This window comes from Rhinopithecus bieti, unplaced genomic scaffold (assembly GCF_001698545.2).
Source record: "Rhinopithecus bieti isolate Rb0 unplaced genomic scaffold, ASM169854v2 scaffold_50384, whole genome shotgun sequence".
In the NCBI taxonomy this organism is placed as follows: Eukaryota; Metazoa; Chordata; class Mammalia; order Primates; family Cercopithecidae; genus Rhinopithecus; species Rhinopithecus bieti.
In genome coordinates this window covers 578,737-599,002 of record NW_016820218.1, presented here as the reverse complement: position 1 = coordinate 599,002, position 20,266 = coordinate 578,737, and the positions used below count along the sequence as shown (strand labels likewise).

The 20,266-nt window shown below is 37.7% G+C and overlaps 2 protein-coding genes across 3 annotated transcripts in view; one reads left to right on the top strand and one right to left on the bottom strand.

The window, feature by feature from the left end:
* The window catches only part of ARSK (arylsulfatase family member K), a 49,158-nt gene extending 37,388 nt beyond the window's left edge, over positions 1-11,770 (bottom strand). For both annotated transcript variants that reach the window (XR_001882882.1, XM_017859681.1), the window contains exons 1-2: positions 11,440-11,770; positions 1,218-1,347 (exon numbers count right to left, since the gene is read on the bottom strand). Coding sequence is in view for 1 of the 2 variants with exons in the window: in XM_017859681.1 (XP_017715170.1) it covers positions 1,218-1,347; positions 11,440-11,565 (256 nt within the window). In the remaining variant the exon portion in view is untranslated. The remainder of the gene's footprint in view (positions 1-1,217; positions 1,348-11,439) is intronic.
* A 64-nt stretch (positions 11,771-11,834) lies between these two features.
* The window catches only part of SKIC3 (SKI3 subunit of superkiller complex), a 98,637-nt gene continuing 90,205 nt past the window's right edge, over positions 11,835-20,266 (top strand). The window contains 4 exon segments of the mRNA XM_017859658.1: positions 11,835-11,908; positions 16,207-16,278; positions 18,429-18,582; positions 19,988-20,078. Of these exon segments, the coding sequence (XP_017715147.1) occupies positions 19,989-20,078 (90 nt within the window). The 5' untranslated portion in view covers positions 11,835-11,908; positions 16,207-16,278; positions 18,429-18,582; position 19,988.

Below are 20,266 nucleotides of genomic sequence, written 5' to 3'. Positions count from 1 at the left end.
CTGTTTTCATCTAGCAGGATGTTTTCTGAGAGTTGGGATGGGGGATTACCTGGGTTTGAATCCCAATAACACCAGTTACTGAGTAGTCTTTGACAAATTATTTAACCTTGCTTACTCTTCAAAATATACTTCTTCCAGGAAAAACAACATCTGACATTTTGAGACATCTAGGGTTCATTGGCCACTTTCTCATTCATTATTTAATGTGATGCTCAGAACAACCCGGTGAGGTACACAGTATACACAGCAATTTGCAGATAAGAAGACTGAGTGACCTGCTTGAGGATTCACATCCAGGTCATTGTCTCACCCTAGCCCACTGCTCATTCTACTTTACAGTTAACAAAACTGTTTTCTAATATGCCTGGTCCTTCATTATTGAAATATTATTTACAATATAGTTTAGTTTTCTTTTAATCACTGGTAATAATAGAGTTGTTAGTGTTGAAAATACAGGTGAAAGAGAAGTTATAACTCAAATCACAGAGAAAATCATCTCATTTACAGACAAACCAAATCACTGAGTGCCATTTATGGGTTCCAAGGCAACAATCATAAACCAGAAGACAGGGGAAAAGCAAAACAACTATCAGACAATAGATAGAATTTATAAAAATGGCAGTTTTTTCCTATTTGTTAATTATTCATGGCTTAATGTCACTGACATTCTGCCAATAAAACTATGTCTATTTGTTAAATTATTGTAATAAAAGTGAACAATTTGACTTGGGATAAAAGTGAATTGAAACTGAAAGAAAGAGGTAAAGTATGTAATCTGAAATAATAAGAAAAAATTCAGGTAAATCTAAATATAAGTTGTAACTACTTTATGGTATACTCTAATGTTCATAGAAGTCCTCCCAATTACCTATACCATTACTGAAAAATTTCCCTGGAAACAGAACTCTTCTAGGAAATATGCGTATTCTCTCATTTTCTTGGATGATCAAGAGATTCTTAGTCCCCGGTCACAAGGAAATAAAATGGTAACACATGAACTAGATACCATTCTAAATGATAAAAATTCCTACTCTTGAAAAATACAATTTGAACATGCCCAATAGCCAATATATACCTTAAAATGCACATCTTTTATATTAAAACAATTTTATTGAAGCCAAGTATAACTATTCTACTCTTAGGTATAATCTTTTAAACTGTGAATATAGCTTCAGTGTGTAGCCACTTTCTCCCATTCATATTAAGGATGTTCATACCTGCACGTGACGGGCAACAAATTGGAGAGTTTGTGTAGGCATTTAGGAAGGAAGTCCCACGTGCCTTCATAAAGTTGATAAAAGGAAGTTTCACTACCTGACTTCCTGGATGAAATGTTAACCTTCCATCCTGGAAATAAGGAAATTTAATTAGCATTGACTGCATCACCAAAGAAGAAAATTATTTTCTTTAACCATAAAATTTACAATAGTAGACGACTTCAATATGATTTTAAGAATCCTCCAAAGATAAAAACAAAACAAGTATAGAGAGTGTTCCCAGTATCTGGTACATAAATATCTAGAATTCAATGCAGTGTTACGCTTGGATTCATTTGAATACAGTAAATAAAGGACTTCCTAGAACGTCCTTTTGGGGGATGATGAACTAAGTATTCATTGAATACTTAACTATGTGCCAGGCACTGTGCAAAATCTGAGGATGCAATGGTGAATAAAACAGAGTCCTAGGCCCCATGAAGCTTACAGTCTAGTGGGAGAGGCAGAAAGTGTACTGGCAAATAAACCATGAATAATTACAAATTATGATGTATGCTTTGAAAAAAAAATCTGAGATACAGAAGGACAAGAGAGACCTACGTTAGACAGTGTGGACAGGGAAGTCTTCTCTAGGATGTATGAGACCTAAAGAATGAGCAGGATCCAGCTATTCAAAGAATTTAAGGGACATACAAAGTTTGAGGTATCTGTGAGATGGAAGTGGTGATATCCATTAGGCAGCTGGGGTGGGGTGTGGTGGCTCATGCCTGTAATCCCAGCACCTTGGGAGGCTGAGGTGGGAGGATAGCTTGAGCTCAGAGGTCAAGACCAGCCTAGGCAACATAGGGAGACCTTGTTTCTACAAAAAAAATTAGGCAGCTTGATAAATGAGTCTGAAGATTAGGAGATGTTTGGGCTGGAGATACGCATTTTGGAGATGAACTGGGAATTGAAGAACTCACCTTGGTAAAGAGCAAGAATAGAAAAAAGAATATTCCAGTCCTGGAGTTCTATCTATTATATGTTTTCAACATAAGTATAAATAAATTCCAGTTTAAAACATGAGCCAACCCAAAATACAGAATATATCTAAACCCTTGGGATAGCTGAGATTCCTAAATAGAGACATAAAGTAGGCTGTTGGATACAGACAGGAATCTGGAGTTGAGAGAAGTCTATCTTGGTGAAATAAAACTTGGAAGTATTTAACATATTCATGGTTTTGAAAACTGTGAGACTAAATAAAACCTTTTAGGGAGAGAGGGAAAGGAGGGGAAAGAAAAGGGTCTAGAACAAGTTGTAAGGAGTCCCAAATAAGAGGGGAAAGCAGCATGGGAAACTGAGAAAGAATGGCCAAGGGAGGAAGATGTGAGGAGACCGAGTGCCATGACAGCTGAGAGAAGACAGTGTGCCAAGAAAGAGGTAACATCTGCTGTGTTGAGAACGCACCTGAAAGGAGGCCAGAAAACGCACATTGGAATTGGCAGTATGGAGACAGCTGGTGACCTTGACAAGAGCACTTTCGATGGGTGGTAAAGAAGAACAGCTAAACTGGAAAGGGGAAGGAATGGGAGGCAGGAAAGTGAGACATCAGGGGTAAAAAAGAAAAGCTCTTCTAAGAAGTTATTTTGCAAAGTGAAACAGAAAAACGGGATCGATGTTAGAGAATGGTGTGTTAGCTGGAAGAAAATGTGGGATTAAAGTCAGTTCTTTTTTTTAAGATGGAGAAAATTATGCATGTCTTATGTCAAAATAAATTACCACTTCCAGCAAGAGTAATCACTGAATGCTAAGCAAATAACTATGGATTTCCTCAATGATCAGCTAGAAAGCCAAAGACAAAAGTACATAGCGGCCAGGCACAGTGGCTCATGCCTGTAATCCCAGCGCTTTGGGAGGCCGAGGCAGGCAGATCACTTGAGGTCAGGAGTTCAAGGCCAGTCAGGCCAACATGGTGAAACCTTGTCTCTAAGAAAAATACAAAAATAGCTAGGCGTGGTGGCGGGTGCCTGTGATTCCAGTTACGCAGGAGGCTGAGGCAAGAGAATCACTTGAATGCAGGAAGCAGAGGTTGCAGTGAGCTGAGATGGCACCACTGCACTCCAGCATGAGTGACAGAGAGAGACTTCATCTCAAAATAAAAAAAAAAAAGGTGCATAGCCCTCCCTCATGAGAATTTCTTTAAGCCCTTAAATTCAAATTCTCAGAAATTTATCCTCACAAATTCCAAATGTCTATATGTCTTATGCTTACAATCTTTTGGACATGGGGAGATAACAATTTGTGGCCACTGCCTAGAATCCAGACAACCCAGGCTTACCTGGTTGGGGGATGGAGCAGGAGGTCACAAGGTAGAAGAACTGTCTTAAAGGTGCTTTCTAATTCAAATATTGGGATTTGGACTCCAAGTCCTGCAGGCTAGGTTCAAATTGGTGTAACGACCACTGCAAATGACTACTGCAGCATATCAATAACTAATATGTCAGATTAAAATCCATGTTAGTGATTTCTTGATTCATTTCTATGACTAGTACAGGGACATCATCTGTATCAAAAGCAGTCTGGAAAGCAGGACTCTTTGAAATACAGTGGCAGCGATAACCAGAAAGGGAGGGGGTGACTGCCCTCATGTGGGAAAGTTCCCAACAATTCCATCAGTGAAAGGTGATCCATGTTAAGACTACTGTCTGAGATGTATATAAGGCAGCGAGTGGGATGCAAATATTTAGTGAATGAAATGAATCTCTAATCTAGAGGTTTGTTCAATTTAAAAAGGAAGACAAATTTATGCTCAAAATTCAACAGTATATTTTTGCAAAGCTTAATAAATTGGATTAAGCATATCAATAGCAAAATTTGGTTCCTAGAAAATATTTAAATTATGATATACATATTCTCAATGTGAAAATATCAATAATATTCTAAACGAAGACCAAAATGTTAATAGAGAAAATATTTAAAATTTTCTAGAAGTTTTGGTTTTGACTTCACGTAGTTTTACACACTAACGAATCATTTAAAACTAGGCTACTACTAGTACTGCTGATAATGGTATCAATGGGAGACGGTCCATAGACTATTTCATTCTGAACTGAAAGACATCTTAACACAGCTGGTTGATGAAAAACAGAGAAAGTAAGTTTTCCATATTATGTTAATGTGGTTTACAATGGATAGCCAAGTGAAAACACAATTCTGTCAAATTTAGTTGGGAGAGAAAATCTTGCAGAATTGCTTTTGGGATAACTTCTATAATTTACTAATAGCCCGTTTCAATTTTCTCAAAGCCATTCCTATAGTTCAAACAAATTAAGCACTCCAAAACTGGGCATTTAAAAAATAAAAATGACCCATTAATTGGCTTTCTGCAAAAGTGACAGAAATGGTACCAACTGCCTTTAGTTGCTGCATTCTGCTCTTGTTAATTAATTCTCATGGCTCCACACATTCTTCCCCCTTGGGGTGGGTGAGCCTTTTGGTAGATACGATTTTGTGATTTTGATTGCTCCTTCTGAACCATGGCTTGTACTTGGTTCCTTATCGTTATGGGCCATGCAGAATCAGAGAAGTTTAGATTTGAATGCATCATCCTAATGAAAGGATGTAACAGCAACTTTCGTTTGTCATGTTAGCATGGCAAGACTGCTTATAGTGTTCTTCCCAGATCTGTTCATCAGACTGTATGAGATTCTCACTAGACTCTGTAGTGAACATTCCTGTACCTACTCTCCGCCGCCACTCCCGAAACCTCACCAAAACCAAAACTGATACAGGTGCAGTGGCAGGGAGTAGAGGTAGGAGTAGGAGTGGGGATGCAGAAGATGCCTATGTCCTTTCGGACCCAGGCAGAGATGCTTGTTTTCTATTATTTATTTATTTAATTTTAAAAATTTTATTTATTTTTTTGAGTCAGAGATTCACCCTGTCGCCAAGGTTGGAGTCCAGTGGCACAATCTCGGCTCACTGCAACCTCCGACACTTGGGTTCAAGCGATTTTCCTGCCTCAGCCTCCTGAGTAGCTGGGATTACAGGTGCGCACCACCATGCCTGGCTAATTTTTGTATTCTTAGTAGAGATGGGGTTTCACCATGTTGCCAGGCTGGTCTCAAACTTCTGACCTCAGGTTATCTGCTCATCTTGGCTTCCCAAAGTGCTGGTATTATAGGTGTGAGCCACCATACCTGGCATGTTTTCTATTTTTTAAAAAATGGGATTATTAAGGTATAATTCACACACTAAACAACTCATCCATTTAAAGTGTACAATTCAATGATTTTTAGTATATTCAGAAAGCTGTGCAACCATTACCATAGTCAATTTTTAGAATGCTCTCATCATCCCCAAAAGATATTCTGCACTCTTTAGCCATTACTCTCTATTTGCTTGAAGCCTGAAAAACCACGAATCTACTTTCTGGCTCTACATATTTGCTTTCTCTGGACATTTCATATGAATGGAATCATATAATATGTGGTCCTTTGTGACTAGCTTCTTTCACTTAGCATAATCTTCTCAGGTTTCATCTACATTGTAGTACGTACCATTTTTTTATCATTGAATAATATTACCAAATTTTATTTATCCATTTATCAATTGATGGGCATTTAGGTTGTTTATACTTTTTGGCCATTATGTATACTGAACATTTATAATGCTATGAACACTCATGTACAAGTTTCTGTGTAGACTCATATTTTCATTTCCCTTGGATATACACCTAGGAGTAAAATTGCTGGATTATACGGCAACTCTATGGTTAACCATTTGAGAAACTGCCAAACTGTTTTCCAATGGTTGCATGATCCTACCAGCAGTGTATGGGTTGTAATTCTTCCACATTGTTGCCAACTCTAGTTATTGTCTTTTCCATTATAACCATCCCAGTAGGTGTAACTGGTGTCTCACTGTGGTTTTGATTTACATTTCCCTAATGATTAATGATGTTGAGCATCTTTTCATGTACTTATTGGTTATCTGGATATCTTCTATGAAGAAATGTCTATTAAGATCTTTTGGCCGGGTGTGGTGGCTCATGCCTGTAATGCCAGCACTTTGGGAGGCCTAGGCGGGTGTATCTTGAGGTCAGGAGATTGAGAACATCCTGGCTAACATGGTGAAACCCCGTCTCTACTAAAAATACAAAAAAAAAAAAAAAAAAAAAAAAAAATCTGGGTGTGGTGGCATGTGCCTGTAGTCCCAGCTACTCGGGAGGCTGAGGCAGGAGAATGGCTTGAACCCAGGAGACGGAAGTTGCAGTGAGCTGAGATCATGCCAATGCACTCTGGCCTGGGTGACAGAGTGAGACTCCGTCAAAAAAAAAAAAAAAAAAAAAAAATCTTTTGCCCATGTTTTAATTGTCTAATCCACAATCACAAAGAATTACACCTATGTTGTAAGAGTTTTGTGTTTTACTTCAATTGTATTTGTTTAAGATCATTCGTTCCCTTATTAAATGGTCTTGGCACATTGTTGAAAATCCAATTTCCTATAAACATGAAGTTTATTCTGGACTTAGATTACTATTCCATTAATCTGTATGTCTCTATCTTAGCCATTCATATCTGTTGATGGGTGTAGTTATGATGTAAGCTTTAAAAATTGGGAGGTGTAAGTCTTTCAACTTTGTTCTTTTATTTCAAGATTTATTTTGGCTATTTTGGGTCCCTTGAATTTCCATATGAATTTTAGGATAAGTTTTTCCATCTCTGCAAAAAAAAAAAAAGTTCTAGGGATTTTGACAGGCATTGAATTGAATCTGTACATCGATTTGGTGAGTACTGCTATATTAACAGTATTAAATCTGATCCACGAAAAGGGGATGTCTGTTCATTTATTTAAACGTTATTTTATTTCTTTCAACAGTTTTGTAGTTTTCAGAGTATAAGAACTACATTTCTTTGATTAGATTTATTTTAAGTATTTCATCCATTCTGATGTTACTTTACATGGAACTGTTTTCTTAATTTGACTGTAAGTGTATTAATCAATTAAGTGTATAAAATATAATTTATTTTTGTACACTGATCTTGTATACAGCCTTACTAATTTATTAGTTCAATAGTTTTGTAGTGGATCTGTAGAATCCTATATACAACATTACTGCAAGTATAGATACTTTTACTTCTTCCTTTCCAATATGAATGCCTTTTATTTAATCTTTTTTCTAATTTTGTGGCTAGAACCCCCAGTACAATGCTGTATAGCAGTGGTGAGAACACACATCCTTGTCTTCTTCCTGATCTTAGTCAGAAAACTGATTTTTTTTTTCTTTTAACCATTCAGTGTAAAGTTCTGGCTTTTTTTTTGTAGATGCCTTTTAGTTCCCTTCTATTTCTAGCCAGTTGAATGCATAAGGATTGTTAAATCTTGTCAAATGCTTTTTCTGCATCTATTGAGATGATCACATGGGTTTTGTCCTTTATTCAGTCAATATGATATATTACATTAATTGATTTTCAGATATTAAACTCACTGTACATTTTGGAGATAAATCCCACTTGGTAATGAATAATCCTTCTTATATAATGAATTTGATTTCCTAGTACATTTGTCCCTTGGTATCTGCAGGGGATTGTTTCCAATACCTCCCTAGGATACCAAATCTTTGCGAGCTCAAGTCCCACAGTCAGTCCTGAGGAACCCATGGATAGGAAAAGTCAAGTTCTGTGAGTTCCACATCCCGTAAATACCATATATTTTTATCTGAGGTTGGTGGAATCTGCGGATTCAGAACCTGTGAATACGGAGGGCCAAATCCATTTTGTTGAGGGTCTTTGCTCTTATATTCCTAAGGGATACTGGTCTGTGGGTTTCTTTCCTTATGATGTATGCCTGGCTTTGGAATCAGGCAAAAACTGTTTTTTTTTTTGTTTATTTGTTTGTTTGTTTGAGATGGAGTCTTGCTCTGTTGCCCAGGCTGGAGTGCAAAGGCAAATCTCGGCTCACTGCACCTCTGTCTCCTGGGTTCAAGCAATTCTCCCTGCCTCAGCCTCCCGAGTAACTGGGATTACAGGTGCCTGCCACACCTGGCTAATTTTTGTATTTTTAGTAGAGACGGGTTTTCACCATGTTGCCCAGGCTGGTCTCGAACTCCTGATCTCAGGTGATCCACGCACCTCGGTCTCCCAAAGTGCTGGGATTACAGGTGTGAGCCACTGTGCCTGGTCAAACTGGTCTTACAGTTTGGAAGTGTTCTCTCCTAATTTTTGGAAGAGGAGATGAAGAATTAATATTAATTATTCTTTAAGTATTTGGTAGAATTTATCAGTGAAATCGTTTGGGTCTGTGCTTTTCTTTGTTGGTAGTTTTAAAATTACCAGTTTACTCTCTTTACTTCTCATAGGTCTATTCAGATTGCCTATTTCTTCTTGAGTCAGTTTCAGTAGTTTCTGCCTTCCTAGCAATTTGTCCATTTCATTTAAGTTATCTAATTTGATGATATACAGTTGTTATATGTAAGTATTCCCTTGTAATTCTTTTATTTCTTAAGGTAATGTATCCATTTTCTTTCATGATTTTAGTAATGTAGCTCTTTTGTCTTTTTTCTTGTTCAGTGTAGCTATGGTTTGTCAATTTTGCTGATTTTGTCTAAGAACCAATTTTTTGTCTCATTGATTTTCTCTACTATTTTTCCATCCTCTGTTTCCTTAATTTCTGCTCTAATCCTTATCATTTCCTCCATTCTGCTTGCTTTGCAGAAGCTTGTTTGGTCTTCTCAGATTGTCTCTCCTGGTATGGAACCTTTGTCCTACTATAGAGCTAGGGCCAGGGCAATGAGGGCCCTAGTATTCTCAACCTTCCGCACCTGGCATAAAGTCTCTGTCCTGTAAGTGGGGGCTGACTGAAGTAAGGGAGCCCTCAACTTCTCAGCTGCATTCATTAGGAATTTAACCTCTCCAACTTGGATTAGAAGATGAGAAATCCTCACAGCCTGTCCCTTCTAGTGAGATATGATAACCAGTGACTGGGAGCTGTGGGGAGAAGGAGTCCTATCTTCTTGGCCACACCCACGTGAGTGAAACCTCTGTCAAAGCCATAGTTCACTGCCACAGACTCTTCTTGCTATTCTTACCAAGTTTTAGTAGATTTTCTTGAATAAACATTTCTTCATTTGGTGTATGCCCTTAGGACAATTTCCAGACACGTTAAATGTTTCAAATATTTAATAGTTTTTATGTATAGTTTAAAAAAGTGTTTTCATTTGTTTTGCTTGTTTTCTTGGGAGTTGGTCTGCAAAGCTCTTGCGTTGCTATCCTGAACGTAAAACCAATGTGCTACCTTCTTCCTACAATTATTATTTGCTCAACTGCTCTATCTTAGCCTGTAGAGTTTTAGAAATGATAAATCAGTGTCAAGAATCTAACAGCATACCAAACTGGTATAATCATAGAGAGAGGAATTATTTTAAGTTTAAAGACCAATCTTTTACTATATAGTTGAATATACCTAAAACAAAACTTCAAAGAAACTGTAAGTTCCACTCAGGACTAGCATTATTTCTAGTAATATTACTTATTTTCAAACACATTGATATATACATATTATATGTTTGGACCAAAGTATTTGGCATAAGACAAAAAAGATATAAGTATAAAAATTAAAGAATAAACTCATAATCTTAAATTTGAATGGAAAGTATCAGTATAATCTCACAATTTATTTTTCTCTTTCTAAAATATATGTACTTTCTAGATTTGTCCACTGGAAAGGTCTAGATGCAATGAAAACCCTAACACTCAGATTGTGGTCTCTAAACACAAGATGGGGCAGGAAATACGCATTGTGGACACTGAACTCTGTTAAAGCAAGCTGTCAAATACTAATGGGGATGGGTCAAAAGGACTCAGAACCACCTGAAGGGGCTTCCACTGGCCAAAGATAGGACAGTTTGAATACTAACAAGTATGTGAATGCCAAAAATGTAAGCAAATATAGAAAAATCTATGCATTCATACTATACTAAAAAAGTAACAAACCTAAATATCTCAGTCATCGTTGGAAGTTTCTGGGATGTTGTGATCCACATCCGGATTCCCTTTTAGGAATGAACAATTGCCTCTGCTGAAGACAGCTGCTTTGCCCAACATCATGCCCCATTCTAGGAGCAGCCCACAATCAGTGGCCATCCAACATGCAGGTAGAAAGGTCTGTTCCCCTCACTCCACCTGGAAAGCAGCTCTGAAGCACCATATTAGTTTGAGAACTGTCATTCATAAGATAGCAACAAAATTCAGCTTCTCCTCTGCACAATCCTGCTTCCTTCATTTGCCTTTGATTACAAGAGCACTCTGTAATAAAATGCCATCTAGTCAATTTCCAGTACTGCCCATTCTCTAAGTTTAAATCACAAAGGTAACTTGAATATTTTCAAAAAATCTCAAGGGCACATCCAGACTATGCAATTTTAATCATCACGGGTTAATCTATGAGAAAGGGAATACAACATATGATTGCAAACACTCTTTAGTGCCAGATATGCTTAACACCAACCTCTGTGTGACCACAGTAACACCGAGTGATAAGAAACTAATATTACAATTAATAACCAAACAATTGTCTAAGCAGCACTTTTTAAAACCTGTATCATCCTAAAAGCCTCGGGTAAGGTTGACAGTAGCACCTTTGGCTTGGGAAAGTTTCAGAAACTGTTTAAGTTTGGGATTCGGCCACATTACCAACACACACACATACGCAAAATTTTCTGGAATACGGGGGAGTGAATCAAGTTATACCAACGATTCCATTTGAATCAGCACTAACAGGATTATCACAAACCTGGATAATAAAAATAAACTTTCTTCACTTCTCATCCAAACATGAATTCCTGCAAACTTGAGGTGAACTGGGAAATGACTTTTGGAAAGCTAACACGCTTTTATGGAGATGCAGAATGTTATTTTACCACACAATTAAACCAAACCGGGGTATGGACTGAAAGTTCATTAGTAGTGGTAAAATAATTTAGCGAATCGAGGTCAGTATTAAAAAAAAAAATCTGCAAAGATGTTTTCAGTATTTCACTATTGTTTTACATGCTTGCATAGGTATGTGGTGTATTATGAGTACACGGGGTCTCACATAAAATGTATTTTTTTCTTTGCATCGGGGTGAAAGGTGTTTGAAAATGTCTCAGGTTCTGCTACCCAAAGCTTGCAGCACAGGCGGCGGCGGGGAGGTCTCCGGTCGCTAGCGGGGCGCCCCTCCCCTGCCTCGCGGTACTTACAAAGGAGTCGCTCACGACCAGCACCACGTTGGGCGCTTTGGCTGCTCCCCGCCTCTGCTCCCCGTCTCCGGGGGCCTGTACCGCTAGCGCCGAGACTGCGACCAGCGACACCCACAGCAGTAGCATCGCTGGTAGCGGTTCTGAGAGCCTGTCGCCGGGCCAGCCGCCTCCCTCTGGCGTTCTCTCCCTAGCAGAGTACGGTAGGGACAGCGAACAACTCCCAAAGGTTGCAGTTTGGTTTCTTGATAGTAACGTCGGGCTTCACACGCAGAACTACAACTCCCATCAGGCTGAGAGCGCGCACATGCGCAACAGAGAAATCCCCGCTTTTACCCACATTAAGGCTTTTTAATCAAATACCGAGCAAATCAGAACCCAGCCACTTCCAGTCACGTGAATGATTCCTGGGAAAGGCGCATGCGCTCTCATTGCAGACTCGGCATTTGTGGAAGAGGAGCATCTGTCCCAGGTGGGTTCGGATCTCTGTCGCTTTTGCACAAGGGATCATAAAGGCGATTGAAATGGTACTTAGCGAAAGAAAGAATCGGGGCCGGGGCTGTTCGTTTTGGGCCGCGCAAGCGTGACTGAGTGTTCGGCGAGAGCGTGAACTGGGCGGCGATGAGGTGGCGGCGCGGCTGTCACTTAAGTTCAATAGGGCGGTTCCTTGTGGGGCCTCTGGGTGGACCGCCTCAGGTGCGCCCTGAATACCTTAGAGCCCCTCGAATACCTTCCCAGGGAAATCTCTAGCCTGTCTCATCTTATAGCTTCTCTTACCCTGCGCAGTCAGGATTTACTGTGCTCGCATGGGACGAGGAGCGGGGCCTAGTAAGAAGTTTCAGGCTGTAGGCGGGGGAAAGCATAGCTGTTCCTTGCCTTCAGAGAGCAAAGGAGATAAGCGAAACTGGAGAGGGAAATGGGCTCTGCGACGTATTCAGTTAGTTGGCGTAGGTTCAGAATATCATTGTTTTGCTGCAGAATAAAAACCGGTCTCTTGACTGTTGAATTCCTTTGGAGAGTTCTGGAAGAAGCAGATTTCTGTCCCAAAGCCAAATTCTAATTTCAGTATCTAGTTTCGAGTATATAATTTGCACATCACACTAGTAGTTTTAATATTCTGACAGTAAAAAGAGGAGTTGTAATACTTACTTAACATAATTCAACTGAATGCTAGTATCTGGCAGGTTTTTTTTGGCATAAAATAATTGTAATAAGGAACAGATTTATTTAATACTCACATGACACTTAGGTGCTGAGCGTTACACTAAGCATTTACTGAGCATCTACTGCATGCCAGGTACTTTTATATGGAATATTTTCCATGATCCTCACTTTCACCATATTGCAGATAGGAAAACAGGCTTAGAGAGGTTAAATGACTGACCTGAGTTTACACAGGGAGCCAGTCAGAGCACGACTGAAAATTGAGGAGTCTATGCCGTTAACTCACTAAATGCTCTGTCTGCAGTTAGTTACAAAATTTCTTGACAGTCTACTGAGTTTATCTGTTAGTGTAGCAGAATTGTTACTCAAGCAGCGTGATAAAGATCTGCGGGTCACGCAAAAACGTAAACAGTGTTGGTCGCGGTGGCTCAAGCCTGTAATCCCAGCACTTTGGGAGGCCGAGATGGGCGGATCACCTAAGGTCAGAAGTTTGAGATCAGCCTGGCCAACATGGTGAAACCCTGTCTTTACGAAAAATACACAAAATACCAGGTGTGGTGGCGGGCGCCTGTAATCCCAGCTACTAGGGAGGCTGAGGCAGGAGAATCGCTTGAACCCAGAAGGCGGAGGTTGCAGTGAGCCGAGATCGCACCAATGCACTGCAGCCTGGGCAACAAGAGCAAAACTCTGTCTCAAAAAAAAAAAAAACCTAAACAATAGTCTTGGTTTACACGAGGTTAGACTTCAGGGAAGCAAAACCTAGCATACATGAAATAATAATACAGCGTGGAAGGTAATACAAGTGGACTCCCTCATAAACACAAATTTGTTTTGAGTTAATTTGGAATGTAGGATGTATTTTCTACCATGGTGACAATATTGACTGACATTTGAATTCATAAAAGTTATATTTAACTTTGTGTCTGATTCCATAAACTGTACTTACTCTCTACAGCCTTGTTTCCACAGGATATGTACTCTGATGACAGAATTACAAGAATACATCTTTTTCTTCTTTCTCCCCTTGGCAGTGTCAATAGGAGCAGGTGCTGCAGTGATTTGGAGCAAGACAGATATTTTAGAGCCTTAGAGACATTGTGCTGGAAGAATCTAAGAGGCTTCTAGTCCTACTTCCCATCTGACATTCAGTTTATCCTAAATCATTCCTGCTGAGTGGATTGTTCAGCCTATGCTTTTTCATCTCTAGCGATGGGAAACACTTCCACTGAACACCTCATTCCACATTTAAATAGGTCTCATTAAAAGTTCCTATTTTAAGTTGAAGTTAATCTTCCTCTATTTTAACCATTCATTAGTTCATTTTCTTCACTTTTACATGGATAATCTCTCCCTTTCAACGGTCCTTCCCCCCACTCCCTCTCCATCATTTATTTTTTTCCTAGTCCCCAGTTTCTTCAGCTAGTTCTCATAATTTCAGGTTCCCTCATTGTTTTGATTACTCTTTTGTGAACATATAACATTTTTGCTAATCAGTAACTATGCTATCAGAAAAGGTACTCAGGAGAATGTAACCATTTTCCTCACTTCCTACTTCCCTTCTGCCATTTTTCACTCCTGCGTGCTCTCCCCTAGAATACTGAGTTGCCAAAGCCCTCTTTGGAAAGTGCGGGTCGCAGATGCTTCTGTGGCTTGTTTTTCCCCAGGCGTGTCCTCAAAGTATGACTCGATAAACCTCTACTGATTGAGACACTTCCCTCAGTCACTCAGTTTTTTGTTAACACCGGTAAGCTTTGGAAGCTGAAAGATCATTAGCTCTTTATTGAATATGTATTATTCAGTAAGTGTTGGGTATCTAAGAAGCTCTGAAAATATAAGACCTACATCTAAGAATTTATTGAATTGGGAGACAGGTTATGTCTATAAAAGATAATAAAAATAATATTTGTTAAGTTGCAGTTGAGTAGCTCAGTTAACAAGTGGTTTGGAGAAGGAAGTGATCCCTGTTGTAGGCTGTACTCTAGTATTCATGTAGTGTAGTAACTAATTTGAAGAGGATACTCATGTTTGATGATAGCTGTCTTTTGAGGAATATAGATGCTTCTTATGATGGGGTTACACCACGATAAACCCCATTTTAACTTGAAAATATTGTAAGTCAAAATGCATTTAATATCCTGATAAGCACATCCTAAAGTCAAAAAATTGTAAGTTCAGCCATTTGTAAGTCAGGGGCCATTTGTATAGGTAAGAAGTTTACTTCTTGAGAGAGCAAGGAAGAAGGAGGTTGCAGAGAGGGTTGGGGATTTTGCATGTGTAGAGAAAATTTGTAACTGAGTTATCACACTAGTTGTTTTAGGAATGGCAAGTAGTGAAGTTGATTGAGAGAATAACAGTAGATAGGACATTATTAGTATAGATTATGTCCAAGTACTTCATCTATGTTTATGTCAGGTAAGTGATGCAATTCTTACTTTACCAGTGAGGAAATGGGCTTTGAGTAATGAAGTCAGGTACCCAAGGCCTAATGGCTTTGATCCTAGATCCATTTGATCTCCTAAGCTCACTCTCAACTAGGGTAAGCCTTGGTGGGTGGATATGACAGAGTAACGGGGCTGACAGGATCTAGGGTATTTTGTCAGAACAGAGTTGAAGTGACTGAGTGATAAATTAAAACTAGATTGGATGAGGAGGCCAGCCAAGTGTTACCAGGGCTAAAGAAGCCAGTGAAATAGTCAAGTTGGTACTTTTTTCTTTTTTAACTATTATCTTACTTTCCTAAACATTGTTTGGATTACCGTACTTTCTTTTCTTACCAGTAAGACTTTTTACTGTTGAACTTATACTTCTATTTAGGTAGATCACTAATGAGTGTTTTGGTTAGGGAAACTTTTCATTCCTTGTTCATCCCTACCTGCCTCACCTAAACATTGTTTACTTCCTAGTTCTGAAGTAGCATGTTTTTTTCACTTTATTCAGCTTTTCAAAACCACCTCCATTCTCTCCAGGGACCATTCTAGATTATTTTTTGTTTGACAGAAGCCACTTCAGGGATGCTATCAAAATATTCTTAGAATTTGTAGATGTGTAGTTAGTTGTGTTACTATTTTTAATGACTATTTAAATGCATTATTAACATTAAAAATTTTTCTGTTTTCATTAGATTACAAACTAATATAATTGTATTATACCCCTTATGTTCCTTAGAACAAAGTTCTATTCTAATATAATTGGGTTGCAAATTGGGTGTAAATAAGTACCCTTAGTTGTCTGTAGATGTCCTTGATTCAAAGCGAAAATGGCACAGAAATAGTAGATATTCTTTTTTGGCTCCATTTTTTATATTGACATCAGTGTATTTTGGGTTTCTGAAATGATTTTTCAAAATCCTTCTGATCTCTTATAGAAGTTTCCTTTTATCATCTGAGACCCTAGGAATATAGTTTAGACCAATTTAGAAATTTGGAGATTAAGATTAGTGCCTCTCTGGGAAAGAATACAAATACTAAAAATCATACATAATTATTTCTCATGTTTTAAATTATGAATTATGAAAATTGAATCTGATGCTTTAAAAGTTTAGAAGGTTTTGGGTTGTGGGTGTCATCCTTTTATCTGACTGTCTCATACTTGTTTTATTTAATTTAGATGGAAAATGGGTAAGGAACAATCTGAAATTCAATTCGGGAAGAATATAGAGGTAGTAATAATAGGTAAAAGGTAAGTGTCTAGAATGCTAAATAATAAATTGGAATCTATTTTATTTAATGATTGTTTTACTCATTCCTTTCAGAAGAAAGATTTAATGGCATAGTTTTTTTTTTTTTTTAAATGTCAGACTATGGGTCATCACAAAATACCTTTTGTTATTAGATTTAAAGGTATCATTTTTTTCCTTTCTGTAATTAGCTTCCATTATCATTATCATTACTATTTATTGTTATTGTTGTTTTAGCTTTGTGGAATCTTTATATGAGCATATTGGAATATTATTTAAGGTTTCATAGCCTCAACTGGGGACAGTAGGACATATCAGTTCACTTACCTATATATGTTGTCTTTGAGGAATATCATTGCCTTTATGGAATGACTGTCACTTTCTAACTCTTTCTAAGTGCCATTGTTGCCACTTTTTATGCTTGATTTATGTTGGATAAAAATATTTTGGGTTGGCCTGGCGCGGTGGCTCACGCCTGTAATCCCAGCACTTTGTGAGGTCGCGGCGGGCGGATCACAAGGTCAGGAGATCGAGACCACGGTAAAACCCCGTCTCTACTAAAATACAAAAGTTAGCCGGGTGCGGTGGCCGGCGCCTGTAGTCCCAGCTACTCTGGAGGCCGAGGCAGGAGAATGGCGTAAACCCGGGAGGCGGAGCTTGCAGTGAGCCAGATCGCGCCACTGCATTCCAGCCTGGGGAACAGAGCCAGACTCTCGTCTCAAAAAAAAAAAAAAAAAATTTGGGTTGGTAATAGAAAAAATTGAGTGAAAACGTACAAAATGAATACGCTTGTTTAAAAAAAGTAAGTTGAGATTGAGAAGAAAAGTGGGAGGAGAGGTATAAGAGGGAAGAATTAACAGGGAGTTGTGTTGTGGAAGAATATTAAAGACATCTCCCTCTCTTGCAAGAGAGCTAGGTGTTTCTTTGAAATGTTAGAAATCCTTACAATCAAGGGAAATATCCAAAATAGAGGAGTATGGGGTTACATGGAATCATTTTGGGTAGTAGGTTTTTACCCTTGGAAGGAAAATGGGTTTAAGTGGTACCTAGTAGGTGGTTGGATCTCAATAAGGGTTTGTATAGAAAATTGGTGAATGGACCTTTCCCTTCCACCGCCCCCCCCAAAAAAAGAAGGAAGTAGCTTTTAGGGTTGAAAAGGGGCAGATTATTTTGTCTTTTTAGAAATTAACCTTCTGAAACTTACGTACATACATATATGTGTGTATGCTTGAGTGAGAGAGGACCTCAGTGCTAGCGTATTATGTTAAATGTTGCATCAAATGAATAAGGAATTGGAAGAGAAGAATAGAGGATTCCATTGTAGCATGAAGAATTGTAATTACATATGGAGACACACAGATACTGAAGGATATTTAATATTAGAATTGATTACCAAGAGAAAAATGGTATTTGTTTCTATATAGTGGTCTTTAAAACAACCTACTTAAAAATTCCTAATGGCTTCCTATTTGCTGCTGTATTTTAGTTCATACATGTCTTTTTGACTTTCAGGATCTGTAATCTGAGGCTCTGTTTGACCTATCCAACCTAATTTTCTTCTCTTCTTTAATAAGTCCCTTCTGATCTATTCAGCATGGCTTTCTTACTGTTTCCTGTACTTGCCACAACTCATTCCCACTTCTCTCACTTTGCTAATGCGTTTGCCTCTTGAGTAGAGCAATTTTCCTTCTTCCCTCCATTCTTAAGTCTTCTATTAATAGTAGCTGTTAATAACATCACACCACACACCTTTCCTCCTCTAAATTCCTATTGCACTTCCAGTCATTACCCTTAGTTTAGCATTTGATTACTGAATGACTTATATGTCTTAAGTCTTTCTCTTGATTTAGATTATATTCTTTATATATTTTTTATATTATGCATAGCAAATAGCTTGGGGGCTGCATGCAGTTTAGTAGTGGTTGGTTCTACCTTGTTTGCATACGTGCCCTCTTGAATGTTGGGTGATAGAAGAGATGGTGAACTTCCTCCTTATGTAATGGTTGTGGTCTTCTGTTTGTTTTAATTTGAGACTGTTTTGTTCCTTTTCAACTTGGACATCTTTTGATTTTTTTACTTGAGTATCTCTTTTGTCTCTTTTATTGATCTAGATCAGTTGTCATCATCCTTGATGTTATTTTCTCCTTTTTAGTCTGCAGGGTTTTTTTTAACCAAAGGAAACTGGTTTGAGAAAATTGTGAAATCAGCATTGAAATTTGTTACCTACTCCAATCAAGATTTGCAAACTACAAAAAAAGTTCTGAAGGTTTCACCTATAAATATATACCAAGATAATTTCAGATAAGGTAGTAGTTTCTAAATCAAGAACATATGAAATATGGTGCTTTAAATTATATAATTATTGTAACTCAGCAAAAAAGTTACTTATCTGCTTATTTAGGGAATCTGGTTCTAGCTGTAGATAAATTGATTTTATGGTATCTTAATTTTCTATTATTTTGAATCCTAACATTTTTTAAGTCAAAAGATTAAAAAATATATATCTAACTTCTCAAGCTTCTTTGGTCGCATACTTCTGTGTTAGCTTCTTCTTTGGATATAAAGGACTGTCAGTTTACCATGTCAGTGATTCATCTTTTTGGTACATTTTACTCCCTTGAGCATCTGAAACCTATAAATACTTAATATTTACCCCAGCTTTGTTTTACCTTTCTATGAGATTAGAGGAGCTGACAGAAAATACAAATGTTTCTTTTTTTCAACATTGAATTATGATTGAATTAGACTTGTTTACAGGTAAGCCAGAATAAGTTGTGAAATCTTAAAATATGCTAATTTATTTAAAATTAATATATCTTAAGATTAAATGAAGAAATTATCTACTAATTAAAATATCTTCTTATGACTGAAATTAGTGTACAGCCCTTTTGCATTATCCATTGCTTCCATTCAAGTTTAAACATTGTTTTTCTTCAGAGAAAGTATGGGTAATAATCCTACAGTAATCCTTATTGTGAAGAAAGTTAATATCCTGATTTATGTTTCACAGAAACTAGCATTAAAACAATGCTTTCTTAAACTTTCATATCACAGTCACTGAAATTATTTGTGTTGGTGTTTTATCTGTGACTTGGGCTTATTCTACTGGATCTTGCTTTGTATAGAGTGGGAGAGTTGGATTGAGATTGGTATGTATTTTGAGTTCTGATCAACAAGATCATTTGTATTTTAGCCAAAATATATGGAGAATGAATGTAAATAAAATATAACTTAATTTCAACACTTATTAATTGATCATCTATAATTTGTAAGATACTAGGTCCTATGGATGTGGCAGTGAAAAAAAAATTTCTTGCCTGCATAGAACTTACATTCTTGTGGGTGTTGGGACCTAGAAAATAAATAGGATAAATAAGTAGAATATATAGTATATGAAATGTGACAAATGCTTTCAAGAAAAATAAAGCAGTGAAAGGGGTTCAGGAAATACTGGGTTGTTGAGAGTAGGGGGATGGCAAGATTAAAATGTTAAATAGCATGTAGAGGGAAGGTTTCATTGAAGAAACGACATTTGAGTACAAATCTGAAGAGGTTAAGGAATAAACTGTGTATATGCTAGAGGGAAGACTGTTCCGGATAGAAGGAGTCTTTTCTCTTTCCAGGTTCCCTTTCCAGATGACTAAGTTTGTTGGAACCTTTACGGGTGGGTAGGTATTACTGTAGATTCACTCAGGCTTTCTGCCTTGACAGAATGTCCAGCAAGGAAGTGAAAACTGCTCTAAAAAGTGCTAGAGATGCAATCAGAAACAAAGAATACAAAGAAGCTTTGAAACACTGTAAGGTAACCAGTATTTTTTTCTTCCACAATAAAAGTATGTTACCCATTTATAAACATTGTTGATTTGTAATATGTGAATTATTTACTGTCCAAACAACAAAAGGGGTAAGGCCATTTAGTAGAACCATTAGAATGGTTAGACATGTAGCTTCCAATTAGCAGGATAAACTACCTCTGCCAAACTTAATTTT